Consider the following 27819-nt stretch of genomic DNA (forward strand, 5'->3'; position numbering starts at 1 on the left):
GTCACTCTCTCTCATTTGCAGTCTTCAGTTCAGGATGCCTCGCACGAAGAATGTGTCGGCGCCAGGGGGAGGCGATGATGAGGATCCTCGTCGCCCCTTCAGGCAGGTCAAGGGCAAGACAGTTTACTTGGAGCAGCAGGAAGGCCGCAAGAAGCGGCGTACGGACAAAGCAGCCCGTGCAGCGGCAGCAGCCGCTGCGCAGGCCGAGCTTGGAGATCAGCCGCAGACTCCGTCAGATCAGATCGCATACCGTGTTCGTCGTCTCGCCTCCCGGCCTCGCTCCTCCACTCACACCACTGCTTCCACTCCACCACCCACTCTGCCTGCTCCCGTCACCCCTGTTGCGCCATCCACTACCACAGCCATACCCGCTACCTCCACTATGCCAGCTTCCGCTGCTCCTCCTCCCGCTCCTGCTTCAGCTCCTCCTGTCCCTCCACCTCGATTCCGGGAGCGCGATGAGACTGAGGTACAACCACTTGCTGCGGATCCCAGACTTTTTGACCTTCAGCGTGCTACAGCGGCACGGGTACGTAGGTTCAGATACGTACCCGTGGAGTCTTGGTTACCAGCTCAGAGGGACCATGCAGCAGTTGACCTATTCAGCACACATATTCAGGAGTCGTTTTTCAGAGCTCAGATGACTGCTCAGATAGCTCTGCGAGTGCACCGGCTTTTGGATCTTCCAGCCTTTCTACTTGCAGCCGGTGCTGACTCTGAGGCGCACCTCACATATCTGCCTGGCCTTCTGACTCTTTTGACTACCAGCGGCAGGTATGTTGAGGAGTGGGTACGAGTCTTCTACGCCTCTGTATGGATAGACCCGGATCATCACTGGATGAGGTTTCGTTTTGAGCGAGAGGATGTCACCATTACTGCCAGTCAGATCCGCCAGCTCTTTGGATTTCCCGAGTCGACGACTCGTCTTCACAGCCTCTGCTACGGCACTTCTGACCCTCCTCGTCGCCCTCACGGCGGTGTGGCTCCGGGTACAGCTCACGTCGCGGCTCTGTTCCGCCCGCCCTTCTTAGATGGGTCGCGACGTTCACCGGCAGATTTTACTACAGCAGCCAAGTATTTATTTGAGCTTATCAGACGGACTCTTCTGTCGAGGATGGGATACAGGGAGGCTACCACACATATCCAGCTCTGGCTCCTTGGTGCCCTGGTCTCTCACTCTGAGTTTGACGTCGTGGACTTCCTTATTTGTGAGATCGAGGACACCGTTTTGGATGGGATTCGTGCTCGTCGACAGTTGCCATATGCTCACTACTTATGCCACATTTTGCGCAGCTGATTCAGCCTCCTCGGTTTCAGGGCACACTTGAGGCCTCACGCCTCGTTTTTGGATCCTACCGTCCTGCGCCTGAGACTCCTGTGCCAGCTTCTGCTCCTATTTTTGACTCTAAGGCCGAGGATGCAGCTCTTCATCAGTTCGACACTCAGGATACAGCAGTTGATGATGATGATGATTTTGGGGTTCCTCCTCCGCCTCCTATGCCTCCACGCTCACATGATCATGAGGCTGGGAGTTCTAGTGCTGCCCCTGCTGCCCCTCCGGCTATAGACCCTGCTCTTGCTTCGATTCTCCAGTCTATCACTCAGCAGCAGGCTCACCTGGCAGCCGAGCAGGCCCGGTTATCCGAGAGGATGCTCTCTATGTTTCAGAACATGCAAGACAGGCAGGATGCGCTTCAGCAGCAGCTACTCCAGGATCGGGCTGAGAGCAGGGCATTCATGGCTCTTATGCTACAGCATTCTGGTGTCTCAGTTCCCCCAGTTCAGTCTGCTCCACCTCCTCCGCTTTAGGCTCCAGTTGTGCCAGCGATTCAGACCGGACCCCTATTCCTTCTGTTGGTCCCTCTCCGCTCCGGCCGATCACTTTGGCTTTCACCTCTCCGGTTCTCAGCTCTGTCTGCTCGTAGCCGCCAGTGCCACCAGCATCTGCTGTTACCACTACTACTGTGGCAGTATCTGTGACCTCTTCTGTTCCTGCAGCTCCTGCAGCGCGGCCTCAGTCCGAGTCAGTACCAGCTCCAGCTTCTACCGCAGATCTTGGATCCGAGACTGACTCTGACCCTCCGCCGGCGTTCGCTCTGCTACCTCGACCGCGACCGGATGCGCCCCCGCCGCCTCCTCCCGCTTCAGATGTTTAGGTTCGGGTGCCCTTTTGGTGTTTGACGCCAAAGGGGGAGAGATATGAGTTGTGAGAGCTAGGGGGAGTTAGAGAGTTAGTAGAAAGTCATTTTGATGTAATATATGTGCTTGCTACTCTCTATACTAGCTTGATGTTTTTGGCTCACAAACTCGATATATACTCTCGTTGCTTATGATTGACTGTGTGTATTATGTTTTCACCTTATATTTTATCACCAGTCTTCTAGTTCTTGATTCATTGGTTTAACTTCACTTTTATATGAACAAGAATCTTATGATGTGTATGCGCTCACTCTTATTATTATGGTACACGTTCTTTTTGTCAAAGATTACTGAGTATAACTAACCATCCTTTCTATTGACAGAAACTTAAAAACAAACTACTCTCACAAAACTTGTAGGGTTGTCATCAATCACCAAAAAGGGGAGATTGAAAGCATCTAGGCCCCTGGTTGGTTTTAGTGATTAATGACAACGTAATGTTATATGTGACTAACGTGTGTTTTGCAGAGACAAATGGTAAGTTAGGTCACATGACAGGTAGAAGTACTACATCGGTGAAAACAATCCCAGAGATAAGAACTCGAAGCGACGGCTAAAACGACGAAACAAAAGGTGAAGGTCTACGGAGTCCGAGTGTCAAGGAGATGTGGACACTCGCGATTTAGTTAGGTCTTTTATTCTCTTTTAGCCGTACTATAAAGAGGGGTTGTCGATGAGTAGTTTGACCAAGAGAGTCTAGTGTAGTGTTGGTGCACAATCACACTCACATATAGTGCTAGGTGTCACTCTAGAACTCACTCACAAGTTAGAACGAAAACCGATTTGAAAATCAGCTGAAAATCAAGAGTTAGGGTTTCTGGCCCTAGGGCACCGGACTGTCCGGTGTGCACCGGACTGTCCGGTGCACCCTCTGCCAGGTGGGGCCTGGCTGGCCCGGGGAAGATCCTTCTCTATCCAGAAACCCGAGAGCGCAGGTTTCAGAGATGAATTTTAGTGGCGCACCGGACATCGCACCGGACTGTCCGGTGTGCCATGAGTCCAACGGCTAGCTGTCAGAACTAGTCGTTGGAAACGACTGTTGGCGCACCGGTGGCGCACCGGACTGTCCGGTGCGCCAGTGCGCAGAAAGTTGCCTGTAACGGCTAGTTGGTGGGTGAGGGCTATTTATACCCCTTCCACCCACCATATTCAATGTCTTACACTCCACATTTATTCCAGCACATTGCTAGAGCATTGCAAGCACCAAAAGCCTAGTGAGGAGATTAGAGAATCTTAATCCGAGTTTGTTCCTCATTAGCGCTAGCGAGAGCCACCTAGAGCACACACCACTTGCATTAGGCTTCTCTTGGTCAAGCGAAAGTCTATGACTTGTTACTCTTGGTGATCGGCATCACCTAGACGGCTTGGTGGCGTTGGGAGCTCAGTGATCACCGTGAATATCTTGTTGGTGACCCGACTCAAGTTTGTAAGCGGTCTCGAGGGATCCACCGCGCCGGAGTGGCAAAGGATCATCTCGTAGTGAGCACTTGGTTCTTGCGAGGACCAAGGGGGAGCGATACCCTTGCGCGGGTGCTCCAACGAGGACTAGTGGAGAGTGCCGACTCTTCGATACCTCGGGAAAAATTGGAGGAGTCTTCTAAACCTTGCTTTACATTCCGCACTTAATTCAAGCACTTTACATTGTGTATTTGTTTAGCAAGTATTTGAAGTATTGTCTTAGCATTGTTGCATTTCTAGTATTATTTTCTTAGTGCTAGTTGTTGGGATGAAGTTGGGCTCTTGCTTAGCTCTTGCTTAGGTTTTAATTAGTGTTGATTTTTAGAAAAGCCCAATTCACCCCCCCTCTTGGGCATCGTGATCCTTTCAACATGCTTCTTGTTTTCCTTAATTAGGAAGTCCTCTTGGGAGTCCAAGAGTTCATCCTTCTCATGAATAGCACTAATTAATTCATTTAACTTTTCTTTTTGTTGCATGTTTAGGTTGGCAAAAAGGGTACGCAAATTATCCTCATCATCACTAGAATTAGCCTCATCGCTAGATGTCGCATATTTAGCGGAGGATTTAGATTTAACCTTCTTCTTTTTGCCGTCCTTTGCCATGAGGCACTTGTAGCCGACGTTGGGGAAGAGAAGACCCTTGGTGACAGCGATGTTTGCGGCGTCCTCGTCGGAGGAGGAGTCGGTGGAGCTCTCGTCAGAGTCCCACTCCCGGCAAACATGGGCATCGCCGCCCTTCTTCTTGTAGTATCTCTTCTTCTCCTTTCTTCTCCCCTTCTTGTCGTCGCCCCTGTCACTGTCACTAGATAGTGGACATTTTGCAATAAAATGACTGGGCTTACCACACTTGTAGCAAACTTTCTTGGAGCGGGATTTGTAGTCCTTTCCCCTCCTTTGCTTGAGGATTTGGCGGAAGCTTTTGATGATGAGCGTCATCTCCTCATTGTCGAGCTTGGAGGCGTCAATGGGGAGTCTACTTGATGTAGACTCTTCCTTCTTCTCCTCCGTTGCTTTGAATGCGACCGGTTGTGCTTCGGGCGTGGAGGAGTCGCCTTGCTCGATGATCTTTTTGGAGCCTTTGATCATTAGCTCAAAGCTCACAAATTTACCTATGACCTCCTCGGGAGACATTAGCGTGTATCTAGGATCACCTCGAATTAATTGAACTTGCGTAGGGTTAAGGAAAATGGGGGATCTTAGAATAACCTTGACCATCTCATGGTCATCCCATTTGGTGCTCCCGAGGTTGCGCACTTGGTTCACCAAGGTCTTCAAGCGGTTGTACATGGCTTGAGGGTCCTCGCCTTGGTTGAGTCAAAACCGACCGAGCTCCCCCTCGATCGTCTCCCGCTTGGTGATTTTGGTCACCTCATCTCCTTCGTGCGTGGTCTTAAGTACGTCCCAAATCTCCTTGGCGTTCTTTAACCCTTGCACCTTGTTATACTCCTCTCGACTTAGAGAGGCGAGGAGTATAGTGGTGGCTTGGGAGTTAAAGTGTCGGATTTGGGCGACCTCGTCCGAATCATAGTCTTCATCCCCCGGTGATGGTACCTGTACTCCAATCTCAACAACATCCCAAATGCTAGTGTGGAGTGAGGTTAGATGATGCCTCATTTTATCACTCCACATGTTATAATCTTCACCATCAAACATAGGTGGTTTGCCTAATGGGACGGAAAGTAATGGAGTACGTTTGGAAATGTGAGGGTAGCGTAGGGGGATCTTACTAAACTTCTTGCGCTCATGGCGCTTAGAAGTTACGGACAGCGTGTCGGAGCTGGAGGTGGATGGCGACGAAGAGTCGGTCTCGTAGTAGACCACCTTCTTCATCTTCTTCTTCTTGTCACCGCTCCGACGCGACTTGTCGTGTGAAGGGGATCCCTTCACCTTGTTGGCGGACTCCTCGGATGGTGCCTTCCCATGGCTTGTGGCGGGCTTCTCGCCGGTCCCGATTTCCCTCTTGGCGGATGCTCCCGACATCACTTCGAGCGGTTAGGCTCTAATGAAGCACCGGGCTTTGATACCAAATGAAAGTCGCCTAGAGGGGGGTGAATAGGGCGAATCTGAAATTTATAAACTTAAGCACAACTACAAGCCGGGTTAGCGTTAGAAATGTGAACGAGTCCGAGAGAGAGGGTGAAAAACAAATCGCGGGCAAATAAAGAGTGAGACACGATGATTTGTTTTACCGAGGTTCGGTTCTTGCAAACCTACTCCCCGTTGAGGTGGTCATAAAGACCGGGTCTCTTTCAACCCTTTCCCTCTCTCAAATGGTCACTTAGACCGAGTGAGCTTCTCTTCTCAATCAAACGGGACACAAAGTCCCCGCAAGGACCACCACACAATTGGTGTCTCTTGCCTCGGTTACAATTGAGTTGATCACAAGAAAGAATGAAAAAGAAAAAGAAGCAATCCAAGCGCAAGAGCTCAAATGAACACAAATATCGCTCTCTCTAGTCACTATTTGATTTGGAGTGATTCCGGACTTGGGAGAGGATTTGATCTCTTTGGTTGTATCTAGAATTGAATGCTATAGCTCTTGTAATGTGTTGGAAGGTGGAAAACTTGGATACAATGAATGGTGGGGTGGTTGGGGTATTTATAGCCTCAACCACCAAAAGTGACCGTTGGGAGGCTGTCTGTCGCATGGCGCACCGGACAGTCCGGTGCGCCGGCCGTTAGGTTCTGACCGTTGGAGCTCTGACTGGTGGGGCCTCTGGGCTGTCCGGTGGTGCACCGGACAGGTCCTGTAGACTGTCTGGTGCGCCTTCTGCGCGTGCTCTGTCCTCCGCGCGCGCAGGCACGCATTAAATGCGTTGTAGTCGACCGTTGCGTGCAAAGTAGTCGTTGCTCCGCTGGCACACCGGACAGTCCGATGTGACACCGGACACTGTCCGGTGCTTCACCGGACAGTCCGATGTGACACCGGACACTGTCTGGTGCTTCACCGGACAGTCCGGTGAATTATAGCGGAGCGGCCTCCCATTTTCCCGAAGGTAGCGAGTTCAGCGTCAAGTTCCCTGGTGCACCGGACACTGTCCGGTGGCACACCGGACAGTCCGGTGCGCCAGACTAGGGTGCTTTGGGATGTCTTTAGCTCTCTTTATTTGAACCCATCTTTGGTCTTTTTATTGGCTTGTTGTGAACCTTTGGCACCTGTAAAACTTATAGACTAGAGCAAACTAGTTAGTCCAATTATTTGTGTTGGACAATTCAACTACCAAAATTAATTTAGGAAAAGGTGTAAGCCTATTTCTCTTTCAGAGTGCACCAAAGCCTTTGGATTGTTATTGTGATAATAAAGGTGCTATTGCACAAACGAAGGAACCTAGCCCTAATAAAAATCTAAACACGTACTTTAACATTCTCATGCTATTTGTTAGATCATTAATAGATGTGAGGCGAAGATTTGAAAAGAGCACAAAATGTTGCTAATATGTTGACGAAGCCTCTTCCATGACCAAAACACGAGGCACACATTAGTGCAATTGATATTAGATACGTCCACGATGGAGTTTAGTGTAAGTAAAAGATGATTATATAAATGTCTTGTTTTATGTTTATTAGTGTTGAATAAGTGGTATTTAGTCCCTTGAATTATCATTATTATTATATTGATTAGTAAGCATATGAATTGTTAATGAAACTCTATATTTTATAATATTATCCAAAATATCTTTTGTCTTGTGTCATTATGTGGGAAATAATGATTTTTACAGACTAGCACATGTATTGACTGACAATCATATTTCACGAATCATTGATATAGAGGCAAAAAAGTACAATTTTCTTTCAGCAATGGTGATGCAAGCTATCAAACTTTATGCTATACAATAAGTGAATCATCAGCCAATGTACTAAGGCTCTGTTTCGCCACATCCTAAGATCTCAACTGCTCTCAAATACACCATTTTCAGTAAAGAACAAATACAATAAAAAACAATCATCATGGCCACATGGTAAAGGATACTCTACAAGCGCTTGACATACAGCCAAAAAAAAGATGTTGGCAAGTAATATCTTCTGCGAATGGATTTGATTTTTGACTGCTGCATACACCGTTTGGTTTAGATGGATACTGCCTTCAATAGTCAAATACCAATTACAAAATTGTGATGCTGCAGCAAGAAGAGATGTGTTTCAGCCTTGGTCGCTCAGATTCTGCCAAGCGGTGACTCATCGCTGTGCTCATCTACCAACCACAACCCATGATCCCGGAACCGCTTTATCTTCTTCTCAAACCCAGTGATGTAGTTATTATGTATAATGACATGCTTGCCCTTTGTCTCCTTGACCCATTTTTTATTCTTGAAATATAGGCCTCCGGTTGGAAATGCAGACTGAGGCAGGAGGTAAACATCAACCTGCAAGCATATCTTATGTTAATAGCTCTATAAAGGACACTATCATTGAAGGGAAGATCATAAACACATGAAAAAGGAACAGAAAGGAACCACGAGCTATATGCCAGATTGTTATGTACTAATCGTTTCAATGTCCAAAGGACATTCATTAACATATTCAGAAACAGAAACTAATCTAAACCGAGAAATCTAGAATGCAGAAAGGTTGTTGCCACAAGACGTACATCATTTTACTGTCAGACACTTAAAGAGATGCTATGAAATACAGTACATTAGAAGCTATTTCCAATGTTTACATGTCAAACATTATTCTTCCATATGCATCAGATAATACAAAAATACAAAAAACATAAACTGAAACATTTTAACTACATATCCAATATTAAGATTTCCAAGTGAAACTTTTTTTGGCATATATTAGGAGTCAAATTTTTAGAAACGAGATTACATAAATTCTTTAAAAACATAAGGCATCCATATGGAAAACAGAGGAAGTAGAAGCCTAAAACTAATGTCATGATGATCCAATTACTCCGATGCAGCACTAAAGGGTTAAATAGAATATCTACTTGATACTGAGATCTGGGACAGACGAACAGAGATGCAGCAGGCCTCAACCAAGTCCACAAATTAATTTTGACCTAAGGGAATATCATCCAATTGCAAAGAAAAATCACTATATTTAGGGGAAATGTGCAGGTGTTATTAACAATCACAAATAAAATGCTGATGCGTATACTGTAAAAATCTAGATGGTTTCGTATTATTTACAGGCACAAATGTAATGTTACAGGTCATAAGTCCACTTTGGTGTGCAGATAATAGCACGAGGACATGTGGAGCTACCCAGAAAATACAGGCACATAGAAACAAAAATGAATGCCCATGTTGTAGAGGGAGATTCATATCCACAAATGCACTTACCATGACAAAAACTTTGAAAATGAAAACAAAAAACTGTTGTACCAAACCGTCAAAAGGTAATTGTTTTTTTAAAGTTCTGTGAACTTCATAAGAATGTTCTGGGAAATTGGCAATTGTTTGTATTGTTTAAAAATAAGGTTCAACAAGTCTTGCACAATAGTTCAAGGTGAAAACAATGGTTTCAATTTCCTTCTGTTCATAAATAAGCAAGGCTATATGCATTTAAGACTAGATTGGATCAATTAAAGGGATGTTTGGTTTCTAGGGACTAAAAATTAGTCCCTAGAAACCTAGTTTCTGTATTTGGCAATTTAGGGACTAAAATGTAATAAAATGAAGGGACTAAAAATTAGTCCCTAGAAACCAAACATCCCCTAAGATCATATCATCCACTCATCCTGCCCAATGGCACAACCTAAAATCAAAGTAGGCTGGTTATGCACATCATATCGCAAATTCAAATGTGAGCACATCATTTGAATCTCCAAGTGTGTTCTTTGCTAATCAATTATTTTTCTAACCCTACGGTTGGTGGAGCACATATTTTCTTGATTAGAAACCTTGGAGTGGACGATCAAGGACTTAAAAAGGCCAAAGAGTCATAGAGGATCAGCTAGAACATCTACATCACGCAAAAATCTAAGCCCAACTCAACTTCAACTCCACTTCGGACTCCAAGAGCAGGGCGCACCAAAATTGATGACAGGACACATACAGACTTTATTTTCGACGTTCTATATATGCACAAAAACCTAAGAAGATAAACTTTCCAACCCAACTGGTCTCACTTCGAATCCCTTCAGAATCCACGGAAATCATTGAAACAAGTCAGAATCCAAAATACGTCTGGTGTTATGTCACCATCTTTTGGCTCGTTGGACCATGTATCGTATTGGACTCCATTGAGGACACATCTAGGGGTATTGCACACCCCTAACCCTTATATATAGGACAGCTGCCACCACATTAGGGTTTGGGTTTTTGCTTAGATTCATTCTACCAAGAATAGTATCACCAATTATCGGTTTGTTGAACCCCACCTTCATAATCGATACAATTGATTGCAACTTTTCTATCCTTGTTTGTGTTCTCGATTGCACTCACAGGAATAATCTTTCTTGGCGAAGTCATCCATATGGAACGGGTGTAACCAATGAGCAGTGATGTAGTGTTTGCGAGGAGTCGTTTGTCTGAAGACTTGGATGATCAACGTTAAAATCCTTCCTAGTCGACTTACCTTTCGTAAGATCAGGCCTAATTTTTATATCAGGTCTTGTGTTTGCACACTTATGTGACCCTCCACACACCACTCCCAAAGAAGGGTCCAGGATTAGGGTTTACAATCACCGGTGACTCTAGAAGAGAGTCTGGGGAGGTGGACACGACACAACAGTGGGTTGTGCCTTCGAGGTGCGGCAAGGTCGCTGCTGGAGCCATAGGCAACATGAGTGTTGTGGCGGGCGAGTGATGGGGGCATCATAGCATGAGTGGTTGTTGGTGGTCCTGTGAATAGGGGAGAGTGAGGTCGAGGAGGTGAGAGGTAGGGGTGGTTAGGTAGTGGGAGCTTCCGATCGCTGATGGTGGAACAAAGGGTTGAGGGCGGTGTGCGAGGGAGGCAGGGAAGATGATAGGGAGAGGGGTCAAGCACTACTCAAAGTTGTCACATGTTGCGCGTTAACCTCCCCATCCTAAATCAACTCCAAGTAGTTCATAGATTTTTTTTAAAAAAACGCTCAACCCGCGGATACTGGAAAAGTCTGCCTCGTGGCATGGGATTAAGAACTTCTCACATGCAGGCCAAGAAACACTTTGAAGACCAGCTGCCCTCGAAGGACGACACATGCTTGTGAAACCATGTGGTACACATGTAGCTTAGGAACACAGCTAATGAGGGGTGCTCCCCCGAGGAGTCAAACTTAGGACATAAGGTACAACTAAGGCTATTGTGACCATTAGGCTACCGACATGTTCACAAATAAGCCCTACCCATGGCACACCCTAATGATAGCATAGGCCCAATGGTGCTGACACCTGCCACACCATAGCAACGACAACAACAGAAAGCTTTTTAGTCCAAAGCAAGTTAAGGTAGGCTAGAGTTGAAATCCAATAGAAACTACAAGTCAAGATTCAGGCACATGGATAGCTCCATGTACTCCTATTCGAAGGGTTCAGGTCATTGTGATCTAAATCCTGATCAGTGTGTCGCTCTCCAACAAATCAATAGTTGTCATGACTCTGGTGGCAGATCAAGAACCCTGTCCCCATCAGCATGTCTCTTTGCATTCTAAGAGAAGATATCTAGGAGAAACATAACCTGCCCGGCAGTCTTGTTCAAAGCCCAGTTGAATGCTGGCTGATCATTTGACTTCCTTTGCTTCGACCAGGGCTGCTCCTTAAGCTCCTCGATCCACTTCCTTAACAGGAGCTTGGCACCTTCAGTGGGCCTGAGGAATAGCATGCAGCTGCAAATATATGTACGCCCTTTCTTCCCGGGTGGTGGCAATTCATGTGAATGATCAAGTGGTTTCACCTGCAATGCAATCCACACTTCCCAATTAAGCTATCTTCCAGCCAAAGCCCCAACTGCAAAAGCAGCAACGACAGACACATACAGGAGCCATATCGTCCATAAAGTACACGTCGTGATTCTCGACGATGTAAGCGAACGGGTCGGCAAGCCACACCATGTCGACGTCGTTGTACATGACGCTGTACCCGAGCTCAAGGATCTGCAGCAGGTGCCGTGGACGGCGCGAGGTGAAGTTGAAGAACCCCTGTAGTCACAGACGGAAACGATAGCCGCGGTTAGGCATGGATACATTTCATCGAACAGTTTGAGCGGTGGTTTCCTCCTTACCTGAGATCCGAATTTGTGGGCGGTCTGGGCATCGGGCGCGGGGGGCACGAGGACGGCGTGTCCTGGCCAGGCGGCATTGATGCGGTCGAGGGTCTCGTAGTCCTCGGCGATGACGAGCACCTGATCCGCGCGGCCGGCGCGACGGACGCTGATGAGCCAATTGGAGAGGAAGGGGAGGTACGGTCCGGAGACAGCAGCGAGGAGCACGGTGCCGTTTCCCGCTGCGGCAGCCGAGGCGGCGGCATCCTGGAGGGTGTAGGAACGCCACGAGGACGAGGACGAGGGCGGGCGCGCTGCTGGGCCCCAGGGCACGAGGAGTGCAACGAACAGGAGAACCGCAAGGAGGGAGAAGAGGTAGGGGAGTGTGAGGAGGGGGTGCGGGCGTGATGCGGCGGTGGAGGCGGTTGGGGAGGAAACTGGGAGAGAGTCGCCCGCGGCCGGCGGCTTCTGGTGCGGCCGCTGGTGGAGCGACATTGCCAAACGCTGGAGACGAGTTTCAGGCTTCCGGGTGGGCGTGTGGACTTGTGGAGTAGTGCTACCTCTACACTCTACAGTCACGCCGCGTTGGTCGGTGCCGGTGAACCTATGATCTGGATCTGGCATGCGCTTTTTCTGAACTCGCATTCAACTGTTCACTTTCTGAGCAGAGCATACACGAAGATATAAAAAATTATCGTTAAATCTTATCATAACTCAAACTCACGATTTCTCCTCCATAGCATATGTGCTTTGCTGGAAGCTCTCTGTTCGTGCGCTCACATTCACACTGTAAGACTCTCGCGAGTAGTGTAAAATAGAAGACACGGAACAGTAGATGGTATTGTTTGATGTTGTTTGCAAAATAAAGTTTGATTTGATGAAGATAGCATAATATCTTATTTTTTTCATGCACAACCACTAGACATAGTCTAACATTGATGGTACGTTTAGTTTAGCCTTTTGAACTAGATTTCAAGCCAAAAAAATCTAAAGTCTCAACCAAACATGTATAAATAATAGGATAAATTTATGAAATTCTACATGTTCCTTTGGTAAATTCGGAGTCACCTTCTACCATATGTTCAAAATTTATGTCATCCATGTTACCAAGCTATAATGTTTTTACGAAATCTATAGTTAGCAGTTGTTTTAACCAAACATATTTTAGCTTTCTTACGACTGTCATCTCGCAACAACATTCTCATGGCTCATAATTAGAATTAGATTTTTAATAATTTATCGTTGAACCAAACAGAGCATCTCTAACGAGGTGCCTCATGTCTAAAAATTAAAATATTGTATCATTTAAAGTGTTTAGAGAATTAAAAATAAATTGGGCTCCAATACTTAAATTGTAAATCATGTATTTTAGTAAATAAATTTAACGAAACGGTTGAAATGGTTGAGGATGATGTAAAAAACCATGTTATGACACTAAGGGTGGTATATTTGGGTCACTTCATGTTCCATCCTATATTTTTTGATAAAAATTTGTACAATAAGACATTGTTAGAGCTATTTTTATGAGTTGATCCATATATTTTAAGATAGAGCACTAATTTAAGGCACTATTGAAGATGCTCTAAGATTCTCGTTATTTTGATTTCGTGATGAAGTGCCAACTGCGTAGCCAAATATCTGTTCTTTTTTAGGCCATGTTTGTTTCAGCTTTTGGGTGGATTCTAGCCATCAAAATTGGCTTCTAGCAGGTAGCATCTAAACACTTCGCTTCTCAGACCGCTTTCGTAAGAATCGCTTGTGTAAAAATTTCGCTACCAGGCTTGTGTAAAGATTCTCAGAAAAGCTCTTAAAAAGTTATCTCTTAATACTTTCGCTACAAAAGCAATAGCCTTAAATAATATGTCAACGAAGTACTTTTTATAATACACCTTTTATATCCTTACATCTAAATAGAAATTTATATAATCATTCATCGGACGATCTACTCTTACATTCAACGACTTCTCCACCGGGCATAGTGCTGGTAATTGGGTCGGGCCGCCTCGATCCGGGCCCATCATGCTTTGGACTAAACAGGCTCAGACCAAGAAGGCCTAAAATACTTTTGGGCCATGTTGTACTAGGTCAAAAGTAGAAAAAGTGGTCCGAACCGGCCCTAAAACATGTTCTGCCTTCGTTGGATCGTGACGGCCTAAGCCCGAGCCATATATTTGAACCATAAAATCCAAATATTACAACTACATAAGGTCCATAACTTATTAAAGTAAATACATTAAATAATGCTAATATCATTTGACCACATAAACTCCAAACATTACAACTAAATAGTCCATAATTTGCTAAATTAAAGGGATTAAATAATATGGGCCTCATTGGACCGTGTCTGTCCAAGCCCACCCCATGTGTGTGGGTCGTGATGGGGACCCCGACGGGCCAAAATTTGAGGTCCGACCTAGGCCCGCCTTTGGGTCGTGTTAGCCCTGAAAGAAAAATGGACCTAAAACATTTCCTATAATCGATTTTGGTGTTTGACCTCCATCACAAACCACATGGACTAACTAGTTTGCTTAGATGACATTTATCTCAGGTGCATAAGGTTCAACATAAACCAAGAAAGAAATTAAGTTGGGGACTCAACCATGTTTGGAGCAATGACTAGTATTGAGAGCACCTAGAGGGGGGGGTGAATAGGTGATCCTGTGAAACTTAAACTTATAGCCACAAAAACTTGTTAAGTGTTAGCACAATAATCGCCAAGTGGCTAGAGAGGAGTCTTAACAAAACACAATACCACAAGAGATCAAACACAGAGATGACACAGTGGTTTATCCCGTGGTTCGGCCAAGACCAACGCTTGCCTACTCCACGTTGTGGCGTCCCAACGGACGAGAGTTGCACTCAACTCCTCTCAAGTGATCCAATGATCAACTTGAATACCACAGTGTTCTTCTTTACTTTGATCTTTTCCCGTTTGCGAGGAATCTCCACAACTTGGAGTCTCTCGCCCTTACAATTGAATTTCACAAAGAAGTACGGAGTAAGGGAGGGAAGCAACACACACAAATCCACAGCAAAATGCGCGCACACACGGCCAAGAATCGAGCTCAAAAGACTATCTCAAAGTTCTCACTAGAACGGAGCTCGAATCACTGAGAATGACAAACGAATGCGCAAAGACTGAGTGTGGATGATCAAGAATGCTCTAAGGTTGCTTCGTATACTCCTCCATGCGCCTAGGGGTCCCTTTTATAGCCCCAAGGCAGCTAGGAGCCGTTGAGAACAAATCTGGAAGGCCATCCTTGCCTTCTGTCGTCGGGTGCACCGGACAGTCCGGTGTACACCGGACAGTGTCCGGTGCCCGATTTCCTTCCTTAATTGGCGAAGCCGACCGTTGGCAGACTTGGAGCCGTTGGCGCACCGGACATGTCCGGTGCACACCGGACAGTCCGGTGCCCCCTTCTAGCCGTTGGCTCGGCCACGTGTCCCGCGCAGATCGCGCGGCCGACCGTTGGCTCACCGGACAGTCCGGTGCACACCGGACAGTCCGGTGAATTTTAGCCGTACGCCGTCGGCAAATTCCCGAGAGCGGCCACTTCGCTCGAGGCAGCCTGGCGCACTGGACACTGTCCGGTGCACCACCGGACAGTCCGGTGCCCCAGACCGAAACAGCCTCTTGGCTGTACACAGCCAACTCTTCTCTTTTCTTCTTCTTTCTGTTTCTGATACTTAGACAAGTATATTAGTACACAAAACCAATGTACTAAGACTTAGAAACATACCTTTGCTCTTGATTTGCACTTTGTTCATCCATGGGCATAGATTCACATTTAAGCACTTGTGTTGGCACTCAATCACCAAAATACTTTAGAAATGGTCCAAGGGCACATTTCCCTTTCAATCTCCCCCTTTTTGGTGATTTATGCCAACACAACATAAAGCAACTAGAACAAGTGCAATATCACTTCAAATAAAGACTCAAATTTATTTTGACTCACTTTGGCATATATATGGATCATCCTTTGCCACCACTTGGTTTGTTTTTGTAAATCAAACTCAAATCTCTATCTCTAAGTCAAACACACATGTTGAAGCATAAAGAGAGTCATTCCAAAAGAGATTGATCAAAGATTTCAAAAACTCCCCCTATTTCCCATAATCAACACTTCTCCCCACAAGAAGCCAACTTTTGACAAAAGAGACAATGCAAGAGTTTTGACAAACCAAAAGCTCTATTCTACTATTTTCAAAGTTTCTCAAGTGGTAGCTGATCCATCTATTGCTTTGGCCTTTATTTTCTCCCCCTTTGGCATCAAGCACCAAAACGGGATCAATCTTGGCCCTTTAACCCCATTGCCTCACCAAAATCTTCAATTAAGAGCAAATAGGCAACAAGAGTATAAAGATGAACTTGGAATAAGTTACCCTCTCATCGGAGTGCAGTGGAAGTCTTTCATGGTCCAAGTCCACCTTTTTCCCTTTCAATCCATCTTCGAGACTAAATCATCAAACTCAAACACATGGTTAGTCTTCAAAGGGTCAAGTTGTAACATATCTCCCCCTAAACACGTGCATCACTTTGCAACGGACTTGTGAGGTCCAGGGAGTGTTTGTACAACTTGAGCACCACAATAAGCAACAAAATGCAGAATGAACATGATCAAAGGCATAAACACATGTATGCTACAATTCAATCCAAGTTCGCGAATCTAAGACATTTAGCTCACTACGCAACCTGCAAAAGGTCTTCTCATCTAGAGGCTTGGTAAAGATATCGGCTAGCTGGTTCTCGGTGCTAACATGAAACACTTCGACATCTCCCTTTTGCTGGTGGTCTCTCAAAAAGTGATGCCGGATGTCAATGTGCTTTGTGCGGCTGTGTTCAACAGGATTCTCCGCCATGCGGATAGCACTCTCATTATCACATAGGAGTGGGACTTTGCTCAGATTGTAGCCAAAGTCCCGGAGGGTTTGCCTCATCCAAAGCAGTTGCGCGCAACACTGTCCTGCGGCAACGTACTCGGCCTCAGCGGTGGATAGGGCAACGGAGGTTTGTTTCTTAGAGTTCCATGACACCAGGGACCTTCCTAAGAATTGGCACGTCCCCGATGTACTCTTCCTATCGACCTTACATCCAGCATAGTCGGAGTCTGAGTATCCAACTAAGTCAAAGGTAGACCCCTTTGGATACCAGAGCCCGAAGCAAGGCGTAGCAACCAAATATCTAAGAATTCGCTTCACCGCCACTAAGTGACACTCCTTAGGATCGGATTGAAATCTAGCACACATGCATACGCTAAGCATAATATCCGGTCTACTAGCACATAAGTAAAGCAAAGAACCTATCATTGACCGGTATGCTTTTTGATCAACGGACTTACCTCCTTTGTTGAGGTCGGTGTGTCCGTCGGTTCCCATCGGAGTCTTTGCGGGCTTGGCGTCCTTCATCCCAAACCGCTTCAGCAAGTCTTGCGTGTACTTTGTTTGGGAGATGAAGGTGCCGTCCTTGAGTTGCTTCACTTGAAACCCAAGGAAGTAGTTCAACTCGCCCATCATCGACATCTCGAATTTCTGTGTCATCACCCTGCTAAACTCTTCACAAGACTTTTGGTTAGTAGAACCAAATATTATGTCATCGACATAAATTTGGCACACAAACAAATCACCATCACATGTCTTAGTAAAAAGAGTTGGATCGGCTTTCCCAACCTTGAAAGCATTAACAATTAGAAAGTCTCTAAGGCATTCATACCATGCTCTTGGGGCTTGCTTAAGTCCATAGAGCGCCTTAGAGAGCTTACACACGTGGTCGGGGTACCGTTCATCCTCGAAGCCAGGGGGTTGTTCCACGTACACCTCCTCCTTGATTGGCCCGTTGAGGAAAGCGCTCTTCACATCCATTTGGTACAACCTAAAAGAATGGTGAGCGGCATATGCTAGCAAGATACGAATGGACTCTAGCCTAGCCACAGGAGCAAAGGTCTCCTCAAAGTCCAAACCTGCGACTTGGGCATAACCTTTTGCCACAAGTCGAGCCTTGTTCCTTGTCACCACTCCGTGCTCGTCTTGTTTGTTGCGAAACACCCACTTGGTTCCCACAACATTTTGCTTAGGACGAGGCACCAGTGTCCAAACTTCATTGCGCTTGAAGTTGTTGAGTTCCTCCTGCATGGCCAACACCCAGTCCGGATCTAGCAAGGCCTCTTCTACCCTGAAAGGCTCAATAGAAGAGACAAAGGAGTAATGCTCACAAAAATTAACTAATCGAGATCGAGTAGTTACTCCCTTGCTAATATCACCCAGAATTTGGTCGACGGGATGATCCCTTTGAATCATCGCTCGAACTTGGGTCGGAGGTGCCAGTTGCGCTTCTTCCTCCATCACTTGATCATCTTGTGCTCCCCCTTGATCAAGCGCCTCCACTTGAGGTACCTGTTCGTCATCTTCGGTTGGGGAATGCACCATAGTTGAGGAAGAAGGTTGATCTCGTTCATCTTGCTCATGTGGCCGCACTTCTCCAATCGCCATGGTTCGTATAGCGGCTGTCGGAACATCTTCTTCATCTGCATCATCACAATCACCAACTTGCTCTCTTGGAGAGCCATTAGTCTCATCAAATACAACGTCGCTAGAGACTTCAACCAAACCCGATGATTTGTTGAAGACTCTATACGCCTTTGTATTTGAGTCATAACCTAACAAAAACCCTTCTACAGCTTTGGGAGCAAATTTAGAATTTCTACCCTTCTTCACTAGAATGTAGCACTTGCTCCCAAATACACGAAAGTAAGATACATTGGGTTTGTTACCGGTTAGTAGCTCATACGAAGTCTTCTTGAGGAGGCGATGAAGGTAGACCCTGTTGATGGCGTGGCAAGCCGTGTTCACGGCTTCCGACCAGAAACGCTCGGGGGTCTTGAATTCTCCAAGCATCGTCCTTGCCATGTCGATTAGCGTCCTGTTCTTCCTCTCTACCACACCATTTTGCTGTGGTGTGTAGGGAGCGGAGAACTCGTGCTTGATCCCTTCCTCCTCAAGGAACTCCTCCACTTGAAGGTTCTTGAACTCGGACCCGTTGTCGCTCCTTATCTTCTTCACCTTGAGCTCAAACTCATTTTGAGCTCTCCTGAGGAAGCGCTTGAGGGTCCCTTGGGTTTCAGACTTATCCTGCAAAAAGAACACCCAAGTGAAGCGGGAAAAATCATCAACAATAACTAAACCGTACTTACTTCCTCCTATACTTAGATAGGCGATGGGTTCGAAGAGGTCCATATGTAGCAGCTCCAGGGGTCTTGATGTTGTCATCACATTTTTGGTGTGATGAGTGCCTCCCACCTGTTTCCCTGCTTGACATGCTGCACAAGGTCTATCTTTTTCGAATTGCACGTTAGTTAAACCTATCACGTGTTCTCCCTTTAGAAGCTTGTGAAGGTTCTTCATCCCCACATGTGCTAAGCGGCGATGCCACAGCCAGCCCATGCTAGTCTTAGCTATTAAGCATGCATCTAGACCGGCCTCTTCTTTTGCAAAATCAACTAAATAAAGTTTGTCGTCTAATACACCCTTAAAAGCTAGTGAACCATCACTTCTTCTAAAGACAGACACATCTATATTTGTAAATAGACAGTTATACCCCATATTGCATAATTGACTAACCGATAGCAAATTATATCCAAGAGACTACTAAAAACACATTAGATATAGAGTGCTCATTAGAAATTGCAATTTTACCTAACCCTTTTACCTTGCCTTGATTCCCATCACCGAATATAATTGAATCTTGGGAATCCTTATTCTTGACGTAGGAGGTGAACATCTTCTTCTCCCCCATCATATGGTTTGTGCATCCGCTGTCGATAATCCAGCTTGAACCCCCGGATGCATAAACCTGCAAGGCAAATTTAGGCTTGGGTCTTAGGTACCCAACTTATGTTGGGTCCTACAAGGTTAGTGCAAATCTCCTTAGGGACCCAAATGCAAGTTTTGTCTCCCTTGCATTTTGCCCCTAACTTCCTAGCAACTATTTTCCTATCCTTTCTACAAATAGCAAAGGAAGTATTCAAAGCATGATATATTGTAGAAGGTTCATTAACTCTCCTAGGAACATTAACAACATTTCTCCTAGACATATTGTGAACAGTATTTTTCCTACCAACATTTCTATCATGCACATAGAAAGAACTAGAAGCAAATATGTCATGAAAATCGAAATAATCATAAGCATTGTAACTTCTATTAGTATTTCTAGTTTGTCTCTTATCATGATACATAAACGCATGGTTCTTTTGCACACTACTAGCCATAGGGGCCTTCCCTTTCTCCTTGGCGAAAATGGGAGACTTATGGCTTGTTAAGTTCTTGGCTTCTCTCTTGAAGCCAAGTCCATCCTTAATTGAGGGGTGTCTACCAATCGTGTAGGCATCCCTTGCAAATTTTAGCTTATCAAAATCACTTTTGCTAGTCTCAAGTTGGGCATTAAGACTGGCTACCTCTTCATTTAATTTAGTAATGCAAGCTAGGTGTTCACTATAAGCATCAATGTTAATATCTTTACACCTAGTGCATGTTACAACATTTTCTACACAAGAGATAGATTTACTAGCAATCTCTAACTTAGCATTCAAATCATCATTAATGCTCCTTAATTTAGAAATTGTCTTATGGCAAGAAGATAATTCACAAGAAAGCATTTCATTTCTTTTAACTTCTAGAGCATGAGATCTTTGTGCTTCTACAAATTTATCATGTTCTTCATACAATAAATCCTCTTGTTTCTCTAAGAGTCTATCTTTCTCATTCAAGGCATCAATCAATTCATTGATTTTATCAATTTTATTTCTATCCAATCCCTTGAACAAGCTAGAGTAATCTATTTCCTCATCGCTAGACTCATCATCACTAGAAGAATCATAAGTATTACTGTCTCGAGTACATACCTTCTTCTCCTTTGCCATGAGGCATGTGTGACACTCGTTTGGGAAGAGGGATGATTTGTTGAAGGCGGTGGCGGCGAGTCCTTCATTGTCAGAGTCGGAGGAGGAGCAATCCGAGTCCCACTCCTTTCCTAGATGTGCCTCGCCCTTGGCCTTCTTGTAATTTTTCTTCTTTTCCCTCTTGCTCCCGTGTTCCTGGTCACTTTCATTATCGGGACAGTTAGCAATAAAATGACCAATCTTACCGCATTTGAAGCATGAGCGCTTCCCCCTTGGCTTTGGTCTTGCTTGGCTGTCCCTTGCGACCCTTAAGCGCCGTCTTGAAGCGCTTGATGATGAGGGCCATCTCCTCATCATTGAGCCCTGCCGCCTCAACTTGCGCCACCTTGCTAGGTAACGCCTCCTTGCTCCTTGTTGCCTTGAGAGCAATGGGTTGAGGCTCATGAATTGGACCGTTCAACGCGTCGTCCACGTATCTTGCCTCCTTGATCATCATTCGCCCGCTTACGAATTTTCCAAGGATTTCTTCGGGCGACATTTTGGTGTACCTGGGATTCTCACGAATATTATTCACCAAATGAGGATCAAGAATGGTAAAGGACCTTAGTAGTAGTCGGACGACGTCATGGTCCGTCCATCGCGTGCTACCATAGCTCCTTATTTTGTTGATAAGGGTCTTGAGCCGGTTGTATGTTTGGGTTGGCTCCTCGCCCCTTATCATCGCAAATCTTCCAAGCTCGCCCTCCACCAACTCCATTTTAGTGAGCATGGTGATGTCGTTCCCTTCGTGAGAGATCTTGAGGGTGTCCCATATCTGCTTGGCATTGTCCAAGCCGCTCACTTTATTGTACTCTTCCCTGCACAAAGATGCTAATAGAACAGTAGTAGCTTGTGCATTTCTATGGATTTGTTCATTTATAAACATAGGGCTATCCGAGCTATCAAATTTCATTCCATTCTCTACAATCTCCCATATGCTTGGATGGAGAGAGAATAAGTGACTACGCATTTTGTGACTCCAAAATCCGTAGTCCTCCCCATCGAAGTGTGGAGGTTTGCCAAGAGGAATGGAAAGCAAATGCGAATTCGAACTATGTGGAATATGAGAATAATCAAATGAAAAGTTCGAATTGACCGTCTTCCTGTAGTCGTTGTCGTCGTCCTTTTGGGAGGAGGAAGATTCGTCGCTGTCGTAGTAGACAATTTCCTTGATGCGCCTTGTCTTCTTCTTCCTCCCGTCTTTTCTTTTGTGGCCCGATCCTGAGTCGGTGGGCTTGTCATTATTGAGCTCGTTGACGAAGGTCTCCTTCTCCTTGTCGTTGATCACCATCCCCTTGCCCTTAGGATCCATCTCTTCGAGCGGTTAGTCCCTTTCTTGAAGAGAACTGCTCCGATACCAATTGAGAGCACCTAGAGGGGGGGTGAATAGGTGATCCTGTGAAACTTAAACTTATAGCCACAAAAACTTGTTAAGTGTTAGCACAATAATCGCCAAGTGGCTAGAGAGGAGTCTTAACAAAACACAATACCACAAGAGATCAAACACAGAGATGACACAGTGGTTTATCCCGTGGTTCGGCCAAGACCAACGCTTGCCTACTCCACGTTGTGGCGTCCCAACGGACGAGAGTTGCACTCAACTCCTCTCAAGTGATCCAATGATCAACTTGAATACCACAGTGTTCTTCTTTACTTTGATATTTTCCCGTTTGCGAGGAATCTCCACAACTTGGAGTCTCTCGCCCTTACAATTGAATTTCACAAAGAAGTACGGAGTAAGGGAGGGAAGCAACACACACAAATCCACAGCAAAATGCGCACACACACGGCCAAGAATCGAGCTCAAAAGACTATCTCAAAGTTCTCACTAGAACGGAGCTCGAATCACTGAGAATGACAAACGAATGCGCAAAGACTGAGTGTGGATGATCAAGAATGCTCTAAGGTTGCTTCGTATACTCCTCCATGCGCCTAGGGGTCCCTTTTATAGCCCCAAGGCAGCTAGGAGCCGTTGAGAACAAATCTGGAAGGCCATCCTTGCCTTCTGTCGTCGGGTGCACCGGACAGTCCGGTGTACACCGGACAGTGTCCGGTGCCCGATTTCCTTCCTTAATTGGTGAAGCCGACCGTTGGCAGACTTGGAGCCGTTGGCGCACCGGACATGTCCGGTGCACACCGGACAGTCCGGTGCCCCCTTCTAGCCGTTGGCTCGGCCACGTGTCCCGCGCAGATCGCGCGGCCGACCGTTGGCCCGGCCGGCCGTTGGCTCATCGGACAGTCCGGTGCACACCGGACAGTCCGGTGAATTTTAGCCGTACGCCGTCGGCAAATTCCCGAGAGCGGCCACTTCGCTCGAGGCAGCCTGGCGCACCGGACACTGTCCGGTGCACCACCGGACAGTCCGGTGCCCCAGACCGAAACAGCCTCTTGGCTGTACACAGCCAACTCTTCTCTTTTCTTCTTCTTTCTGTTTCTGATACTTAGACAAGTATATTAGTACACAAAACCAATGTACTAAGACTTAGAAACATACCTTTGCTCTTGATTTGCACTTTGTTCATCCATGGGCATAGATTCACATTTAAGCACTTGTGTTGGCACTCGATCACCAAAATACTTTAGAAATGGCCCAAGGGCACATTTCCCTTTCAAGTATTGGTGCTGCGAGTGGCGCACCGGACACTGTCTGGTGCCCAGGTCAAGGCACCAACAAACTGCCTGTGGGGGACAGATATCCCCCGGGTCCACTAGAAGGCAAGAAGGTCTCACGAGAGGCTTTAGGCCTGTTACCTCGCAAGGCCATCCCTTCGTGGGCTGGGACAGAACTACTGACAGAGTGGGCCGACACGTGAAAGAAGTGAAAGGGAATTAGGCTTACACCTAGTTCCTAAATAATTTTGGTGGTTGAATTTCCCAACACAAATAATTGGACTAACTAGTTTGCTCTAGTGTATAAGTTTTATAGGTGCCAAAGGTTCACAACAAGCCAATTAAAAAGACGAATGTTGGGTTCAAAATAGAGAGCTAAAGGCATCCCGAAAGGCTCCCTGGTCTGGCGCACCAGACTGTCCGGTGTGCCACCGGACAGTGTCCGGTGCACCAGGGGACCTCGCGCTGAACTCCTCAGCCTCGGGAATTTTCAGAGTCGGTGCGCTATAATTCACCGGACTGTCCGGTGTACACCGGACAGTGTCCGGTGCTCCAAGAGGACGCGGCTCTGGAACTTGGCAGCCTCGGGAATTCGCAACCGCTGCTCCGCTATAATTCACCGGACATGTCCGGTGTACACCGGACTGTCCGGTGTGACATCGAAGCAACGGCTACTTCGCGTCAACGGTCGCCTGCAACAGCAATTAATGCGCGCCAGTACTCGCAGACGTCAGACACGCCCATACTGGCGCACCGGACACTCTACAGTACATGTCCGGTGCGCCACCGGACATCCAAGCGGGCCCAGAAGACAGAGCTCCAACGGTCAGAACCCAACGGCTTTGGTGACGTGGCTGGCACACCGGACATGTCCGGTGTGCACCGGACTGTCCGGTGCACCATGCGACAGACAGCCCCACCAAACGGCTAGTTTGGTGGTTGGGGCTATAAATACCCCCAACCACCCACCATTCATTGCATCCAAGTGTTCCACTTCTAAACCACTTACAAGAGCTAGGCATTCAATTCTAGACACACCAAAGAGATCAAATCCTCTCCAATTCCACACAAGGCTTTAGTGATTAGCGAGAGAGATTTGTCGTGTTCTTTTGAGCTCTTGCGCTTGGATTGCTTCTTTTCTTTCTCACTTGTTCTTGTGATCAAAACTCCATTGTAATCAAGGCAAGAGGCACCAATTGTGTGGTGGCCCTTGCGGGGAAGTTTTGTTCCCGGTTTTGATTTGAGAAGAGAAGCTCACTCGGTCGGAGGGACCGTTTGAGAGAGGGAAAGGGTTGAAAGAGACCCGGTCTTTGTGACCACCTCAACGGGGAGTAGGTTTGCGAGAACCGAACCTCGGTAAAACAAATCCGCGTGTCACACTTCTTATTTGCTTGTGATTTGTTTTGCACCCTCTCTCGCGGACTCGATTATATTTCTAACGCTAACCTGGCTTGTAGTTGTGATTATTTTTGAGAATTTCAGTTTCGCCCTATTCACCCCCCCCCCCCTCTAGGCGACTATCAATTGGTATCAGAGCCGGTGCTTCATTAGAGCCTAACCGCTCGAAGTGATGTCGGGATATCATGCCAAGAAGGAGATAGAGACCGGCGAAAAGCCCACTACAAGCCACGGGAGCACTTCATCGGAAGAGTCCCGCACCAAGAGGAAGGAGAAGAAGAAGGACTCCTCCAAAGGGAAGGAGAAGAGATCTTCTTCACACCACAAAGAGAAGAAGGAGAAATCCTCTTCCCACAAGCCGCATCGGAGTGGGGACAAGAAAAAGAGGATGATGAAGGTGGTCTACTACGAGACCGACTCTTCATCGGCATCCACCTCCGGCTCCGACGCGACGTCCGTCACTTCTAAACGCCAAGAGCGTAAGAAGTATAGTAAGATCCCCCTACGCTACCCTCGCATTCCTAAACATACACCTTTACTTTCCGTCCCATTAGGCAAACCACCCACATTTGATGGTGAAGATTATGCTAGGTGGAGTGATTTAATGCGATTTCATTTAACCTCACTCTACAAAAGTATATGGGATGTCGTTGAGTTTGGTGCACAGGTACCATCCGTAGGGGATGAAAACTATGATGAAGATGAAGTAGCCCAAATCGAGCACTTCAACTCCCAAGCCACAACCATACTCCTCGCCTCTCTAAGTAGAGAGGAATATAACAAGGTGCAAGGGTTGAAGAATGCAAAGGAGATTTGGGATCTACTCAAGACCGCGAACGAGGGTGATGAACTCACCAAGATCACCAAGCGGGAAACGATCGAGGGGGAGCTCGGTCGCTTCCGTCTTCGCCAAGGGGAGGAGCCACAAGATATGTACAACCGGCTCAAAACCTTGGTGAACCAAGTGCGCAACCTCGGGAGCAAGAAATGGGATGACCATGAGGTGGTTAAGGTTATTCTTAGATCACTCATCTTCCTTAACCCCACTCAAGTTCAATTAATTCGTGGTAATCCTAGATACACACTAATGACTCCCGAGGAAGTTATCGGGAATTTTGTGAGCTTTGAATGTATGATCAAGGGCTCAAAGAAGATCAACGAGCTTGATGATCCCTCCACATCCGAAGCACAACCGGTGGCATTCAAGGCGACGGAGGAGAAGAAGGAGGAGTCTACACCAAGTAGACAACCAATCGACGCTTCAAAGCTCGACAATGAGGAGATGGCTTTAATCATCAAAAGCTTTCGCCAAATCCTCAAGCAACGGAAGGGGAAGGATTATAAATCCCGTTCCAAGAAGGTTTGCTACAAGTGTGGTAAGACCGGTCACTTTATTGCTAAATGTCCATTATCAAGTGACAGTGACAGGGATAACGACAAGAAGGGCAAGAGGAGAGAAAAGAAGAGGTACCACAAGAAGAGGGGCGGCGATGCCCATGTATGCCGCGAGTGGGACTCCGACGAGAGCTCCACCGACTCCTCTGACGACGAGGACGCCGCCAACGTCGCCGTCACCAAGGGGCTCCTCTTCCCCAACGTTGGCCACAAGTGCCTCATGGCAAAGGACGGCAAAAAGAAGGTTAAATCTAAATCCTCCACTAGATATGAATCCTCTAGTGATGAAAATGCTAGTGATGAGGAGGATAACTTGCGCACTCTTTTTGCCAACTTAAACATGCAACAAAAAGAGAAATTAAATGAATTAATTAGTGCTATCCATGAAAAGGATGATCTCTTGGACTCCCAAGAGGACTTCCTTATTAAAGAAAATAAGAAGCATGTTAAGGTTAAAAATGCTTATGCTCTAGAAATAGAAAAATGTGAGAAATTATCTAGTGAGCTAAGCACATGCCATGACACTATTACCAACCTTAGAAATGAAAATGCCAAATTAATTGCTAAGGTTGATTCTCATATTTGTAATGTTTCAACTTCCAATCCTAGAGATGACAATGTTGATTTACTTGCTAGGATTGATGAGTTGAATGTTTCTCTTGCTAGCCTTAGAATTGAGAATGAAAAATTGCTTGCTAAGACTAAAGATTTGGATGTTTGCAATGCTACTATTTCCGACCTTAGAACTAAGAATGATATATTGCATGCTAAGGTTGTAGAATTAAAATCTTGCAAAACCTCTACATCTATCGTTGAACACACTTCTATTTGTGCTAGATGTAGAGATGTTGATGTTGATGCTATTCATGATCACATGGCTTTAATTAAACAACAAAATGATCATATAGAAAAATTAGATGCTAAAATTGCCGAGCATAACTTAGAAAATGAAAAATTTAAATTTGCTCGTAGTATGCTCTATAATGGGAGACGCCCTGGCATCAAGGATGGCATTGGCTTCCAAAGGGGAGACAATGTCAAACTTAATGCCCCTCCTAAAAGATTGTCTAATTTCGTTAAGGGCAAGGCTCCCATGCCTCAGGATAACGAGGGTTATATTTTGTACCCTGCCGGTTATCCTGAGAGCAAGATTAGGAGAATTCACTCTAGGAAGTCTCACTCTGGCTCAAATCATGCTTTTATGTATAAGAGTGAGACATCTAGTTCTAGGCAACCAACCCGTGCTAAGTTGCCTAAAAAGAGAACTCCTAATGCATCAAATGATCATGACATTTCATTCAAAACTTTTGATGCATCATATGTTTTGACTAACAAATCCGGCAAGGTAGTTGCCAAGTTTGTTGGGGGCAAACACAAGTGCTCCAAGACTTGTGTTTGGATACCCAAAGTTCTTGTTTCTAATGCCAAAGGACCCAAAACCGTTTGGGTACCTAAAGTCAAGAACTAAACTTGTTTTGTAGGTTTATGCATCCGGGGGCTCAAGTTGGATCATCGATAGCGGGTGCACAAACCACATGACTGGGGAGAAGAAAATGTTCTCCTCGTACGAGAAAAACCAAGATCCGCAACGAGCGATCACATTCGGGGATGGAAATCAAGGTTTGGTCAAAGGATTGGGTAAAATTGCTATATCTCCTGACCATTCTATTTCCAATGTTTTTCTTGTAGATTCATTAGATTAC

The 27819-nt window shown here is 46.0% G+C and overlaps 1 protein-coding gene across 1 annotated transcript; it reads right to left on the bottom strand.

Annotated features, from left to right (window-relative positions):
- Positions 1-7441: 7441 nt before the first annotated feature.
- Positions 7442-12299, bottom strand: LOC100276040 (UDP-D-xylose:L-fucose alpha-13-D-xylosyltransferase MGP4). Its single transcript, NM_001149926.2, has 4 exons — positions 11805-12299; positions 11560-11721; positions 11262-11477; positions 7442-8020 (listed from the first exon to the last, which is right to left on the bottom strand). The coding sequence occupies exons 1-4, from the start codon at positions 12276-12278 to the stop codon at positions 7811-7813; spliced, it is 1062 nt and encodes a 353-aa protein (NP_001143398.2). The 5' UTR covers positions 12279-12299; the 3' UTR covers positions 7442-7810.
- Positions 12300-27819: the final 15520 nt, after the last annotated feature.

This window comes from Zea mays, chromosome 6 (genome assembly GCF_902167145.1).
Source record: "Zea mays cultivar B73 chromosome 6, Zm-B73-REFERENCE-NAM-5.0, whole genome shotgun sequence".
NCBI classification, from domain to species: domain Eukaryota; kingdom Viridiplantae; phylum Streptophyta; class Magnoliopsida; order Poales; family Poaceae; genus Zea; species Zea mays.